General features: G+C 41.8%; 1 protein-coding gene across 1 annotated transcript in view; it reads right to left on the bottom strand.

Moving 5' to 3' along the window:
* Positions 1–4,913, bottom strand: part of ccdc93 (coiled-coil domain containing 93) — a 13,819-nt gene extending 8,906 nt beyond the window's left edge. Inside the window, 6 exon segments of the mRNA XM_062431874.1 lie at positions 2,658–2,731; positions 2,856–2,873; positions 2,875–2,919; positions 3,826–3,942; positions 4,039–4,125; positions 4,863–4,913. Of these exon segments, the coding sequence (XP_062287858.1) occupies positions 2,658–2,731; positions 2,856–2,873; positions 2,875–2,919; positions 3,826–3,942; positions 4,039–4,125; positions 4,863–4,913 (392 nt within the window).

Below are 4,913 nucleotides of genomic sequence, written 5' to 3'. Positions count from 1 at the left end.
ACTAGTTCTAAAAGCAGCATCAGGTTTGTTAAAATGTACATTTAGTATTTTTGTTGGTTTTATATCATTTGAAATGACATTTGCACCATTTTTTACCAAAAGTAAGACTGAAAGCTCCTGAAAATGTCAAATGGTGTAACCACAAAAGAATGATACATATTACATATTTTATCACCTACAGTGTATTTTAAGTGGACTTATACTAATAATGACTTCATTTAAAACATGTAAATGTTTCCTGATCTCCATGGTAACCAGAGTAAATGTAATATTTAGAAAAATTGTATTCCATTACCTTTATTTAATATAAAGTTATAATGTAAGATCATGCCAAACTAGTTGATATGGTGTTTTATTGACAATTTACTGTTTTTAAGCAAGTTGAATTATTTGGTACAAAGTTTTTTATGGTTACACCACTTAGACATTTTTGCCATAATCCTCTAATATATTCTCTCTAAATGGATTAAAAGCAGAAATTTGATGCTGGGTCCACAAAAAAAGAATGTGTGCAAGTTATTCATACGTTTATTTTCACATTTTAAACCTTTTAAATTTAAACTAAACCACATGGACACCAAAAAAAACAAAATATTTTTTTATTTATTTATGCTTTAATGGTATTTTTGGGCTCCTATTGTGAAAAGCTAGTCACCCCTAGAGAAAATAAAGCTTTCATTCTTTCATTCAGTCAGTGTGTGAACTGGGAGACGAGCTGCAGTTCCCATCAGCAGCCAGCAGAGGGCAGTACAACTCTTTGATTTAATCTGATGTAACAGAAACAGACTTTATGTGTTTGTTTCAGTAGTAGTATGCGCCCTTTATATTACACTTTATTGCCCTTATTGGCTACTTCTAATGTTCTGTATGTCTTTAATAGTTTTATATTGTCTTAAATAATGTTCATGGTTCATATTGTTGTCTGACCCTCAATATAATGACAATAAAGCCACTACTACTATTTATATTTATTCTTCTGTTGTTGTTTTTGTCTTTTATTTTATTGTATTATCTATTTTTACCAGGTGGGGAGTTCCTGTCCTCTGAAATGAGGCCAACGCGGAAGTAACTTAAACTGCATTCTATCAAAAGGCCACCAGGGGGGCGACCGTTTTGGTGTCAAAAGGACTTCCGTCTCTATACAAGTCAATGGAGAATTCACCAACTTCTCACTTGATTTCTAACCCTCAGTAAACGTTTTCAAAATGTGTTTATGGTCTCAATCGCTAGTTTAAAGCCTTCTTCAATGCAGTATGATGTTCATTTGGGACATTTTGGCCTCCCTGATTTTATATGTGACGATAAAGCAGGGTATGCATTAGGGCGTGGCTACGTGGTGATTGACAGGTTGATTGGTTCACAGGTTCAGGAGGGCGCCTCATGCTCCTCCTGATGCCCATATAAGTAGAATCCATGTTTTTATTTTTCCCAGCATGCACCTGAAACTTTCAAGTTGGCGCTGCTCAGATCCGATACTATTGGCCTCCGAGCAGCAGTCCACAAACCAATGGGTGACGTCACGGATGTTACGTCCATTTTATATATAGTCTATGATTTTTAGTGTTAGTTAAGTTACATCTCTACTTGTATTCCTTTCACTTAGTTTCTTCCTGATACTTATCAAAAACTTTCCTTTGTGATTAAAGCTTATAGTTAGAGCTCCAGTTCCTAGTTTATGCTGCTATAGGCTTAGACTGCCGGGGAATCCCATGATGCACTGAGCTCCTCTCTCCTCCTCTCTCTCTCTCTCTCTCCATCCATCTATATCCATTAACATTCATGTACTATTAATGCATCAATAACCTAAACTTCTTCCCCAGAGTTGTCTGTGCTTTCTGGTCTCACAGGTAATCTGGTCCTGTAGACGTCCGGATGACAGATTCCAGTCCCGGACCTTCTAGCTTCAATGTTTATTTTCTATGTGCTTCTCTCTCTCTCTCCTCTCCTCTCCTTCCTCTCTCTCCTATTCTTCCTCTCTCTCCTATCCTTCCTATCCTTCCTCTCCTTCCTCTCCTCTCCTTCCTCTCTCTCTCTCTCTCTCTCCTCTCCTTCCTCTCTCTCTCTCCTCTCCTATCCTTCCTCTCCTCTCCTTCCTCTCTCTCCTCTCCTATCCTTCCTCTCCTCTCCTTCCTCTCTCTCTCCCTCTCCTATCCTTCCTCTCCTCTCCTTCCTCTCTCTCTCTCCTCTCCTTCCTTCCTCTCCTCTCCTTCCTCTCTCTCTCTCTCTCCTCTCCTTCCTCTCTCTCTCTCTCTCTCTCTCTCTCCTCTCCTTCCTCTCTCTCCTCTCTCCTCCAACCGGTCGAGGCAGATGTTCTCCCACTGTGAGTCTGGTTCTGGTTCTGAGGTTTCTTCCTTTTAATAGGGAGTGTTTTCTCTCCACTGTCACCAAGCGCTGCTCATGTGTGAATGTTTGGTCTCTTTAAATTAAACCCTGAAGAGTTTGGTTTAGACCTGCTCTATGTGGAAAGTGCCTTGAGATGACTTTGTTGTGATTTGGCGCTATACAAATAAAGATTTATTGATTGATTGATTGATTGATTGATACTGTCTCTCTCTCTTTTAATACAGTGTTTTTTAAATAATCAAGTGAGTTTGCTGAACATGTGACCCTATTTTGGCTCCTGAGGTTCGATGTTTTGGACGTTTTTAATGACACACCTGCTGTCAGCTTGTTCCTCCATCTCCTCTAAAGACTGCAGCTCCTTCATCAGACTCTCCGACTGCTCCGTAGCCTGGAAGCACGAGGACCAATCAGCACACAGAGACTTTATCGTTAACATTTAGGAGATTATCCCCAAAACTCTGCATGAGTGCATAAACATAATCTCCCAAGCACAGTTCCAGTTGTGGTCTCACCTCCATCAGTTTCCTTTTTAGCGTCGTCACTGCGAGTCTTCACCTCTGAATGTTTGACTTGTAGCTGTCGACACACAGAGAAAAACACGGGTTGACTTTTCTGATCAATATAATGATCAATATAATGATCAGAGACTCACATACAGAACAATATGATGTGATGAGGGAGGAAAGGAAGGAAGGAAGGAAGGAAGGAAGGATGGAAGGAAGGATGGAAGGAAGGGAGGAAGGATGGAAGGAAGGACAAAAAGGAAGGAAAGTAGGAAGGAAGGAAGGAAGGAAGGAAGGAAAGAAAGACGGAAGGAAGGAAGGATGGAAGGAAGGAAGGACAAACAGGAAGGAAAGACGGAAGGAAGGAAGGATGGAAGGAAGGAAGGAAAAAAGGAAGGAAAGAAGGAAGGAAGGAAGGACAATAAGGAAGGAAGGAAGGATGGAAGGAAGGAAGGACAATAAGGAAGGAAAGAAGGATGGAAGGAAGGACAAGAAGGAAGGAAGTAAGGGAAGACAGGAAAGAAAGAAAGAAAGGAAGAAAGAAGAGATGGAAGGAAGGAAGGAAGGAAGGAAGAAAGGGAGGAAGAAAGAAAGAAAGAAAAGATGAAAGAAAGAAAGAAAGAAAGAAAGAAAAAAAGAAAGAAAGAGAAAAAGGACAGATGACTACGTGCTGGACCGCAGTGACCCCGGCCCTGACTACGTGCTGGACCACAGTGACTCCGGTCCTGACTACGTGCTGGACCGCAGTGACTCCGGTCCTGGCTACGTGTTGGACCGCAGTGACCCCGGCCCTGCCTACGTGTTGGACCGCAGTGACCCCGTCCCTGGCTACGTGTTGGACCGAGTGACCCCGGCCCTGGCTACGTGCTGGACCGCAGTGACTCCGGTCCTGGCTACGTGCTGGACCGCAGTGACCCCGGCCCTGCCTACGTGCTGGGCCGCAGTGACTCCGGTCCTGGCTAAGTGCTGGACCTCTGACCTCCTCCAGCTGTTTAGTCTTGTGTTGGATCTGCTTGGTGAGCGAGGCGACGGCCCTGCGGTGCTGCTGCAGCGGTCCGTAGCGCTCTGAACGCTCCTCTGAGGACAGCTCCGACTGCTGCAGAGACACGAGACACATTCCAGTTATTAACAATGGAAACAAGAACAATATGTAGGTTTATAAAGATCCCATCATCCACAGCCTGCTTCTCACCTTCTCTGCGTACTCGGAGGCGATCTGTTTGATCTCCTCAGACTGAAGTCCAACGATCTGACCCACGGCGCTCGCTGTCAGCTTCCCCTAAACACACAAAGGTCAAAGGTCAAATCTTCATCTTCTATGCTTCAGCGTTTCAGTGTTTTTAGTAGCAAAGTCTTTGTGTTACTATGGTTACAGCACAGCTCAACAGGAAACACTGAGAGGGAATCTGATGCTAAAAAACACTGTAAATACTACTGCTGGTACTACTACTACTACATAAAGTACTACTACTACATAAAGTACTACTACTACTACTACTACATAAAGTACTACTACTACATAAAGTACTACTACTACTACTACTACATAAAGTACTACTGCTTACTACATAAAAGTACTACTACTACATAAAGTACTGCTACTACTACATAAAGTACTACTACTACTACTACTACATAAGTACTACTGCTACTACATAAAGTACTACTACTACATAACGTAGTACTACTACAACATAAAGTACTACTACTACTACTACTACTACTACATAAAGTACTACTACTACTATTGTAACAACTACTACCACATAAAGTACTACTACTACTGCATAAAGTACTACTACTACTGCATAAAGTACTACTACTACTACTACCACATAAAGTACTACTACTACTACATAAAGTACTACTACTACTACAGTTAATATTCAGTATGAACAGTGATAGATAGCCACCAACATCACACACACACTGCACGACACCACTAAACATTGAGCAACATGTAATACACACATACTACACACACAAATCACAAAGGTGATGTGGAGACAGACTCACCTCTTCGTTCTCCATGGCGGCCATGTTGGTCATCAGACTTTTGATTCGCAT

The sequence above is a fragment of the Scomber scombrus genome, chromosome 13 (genome assembly GCF_963691925.1).
Source record: "Scomber scombrus chromosome 13, fScoSco1.1, whole genome shotgun sequence".
Classification (NCBI taxonomy): Eukaryota; Metazoa; Chordata; class Actinopteri; order Scombriformes; family Scombridae; genus Scomber; species Scomber scombrus.
The sequence above is the reverse complement of the archived record's forward strand: the minus strand, read 5'-3'. Positions and strand labels throughout refer to the sequence as shown.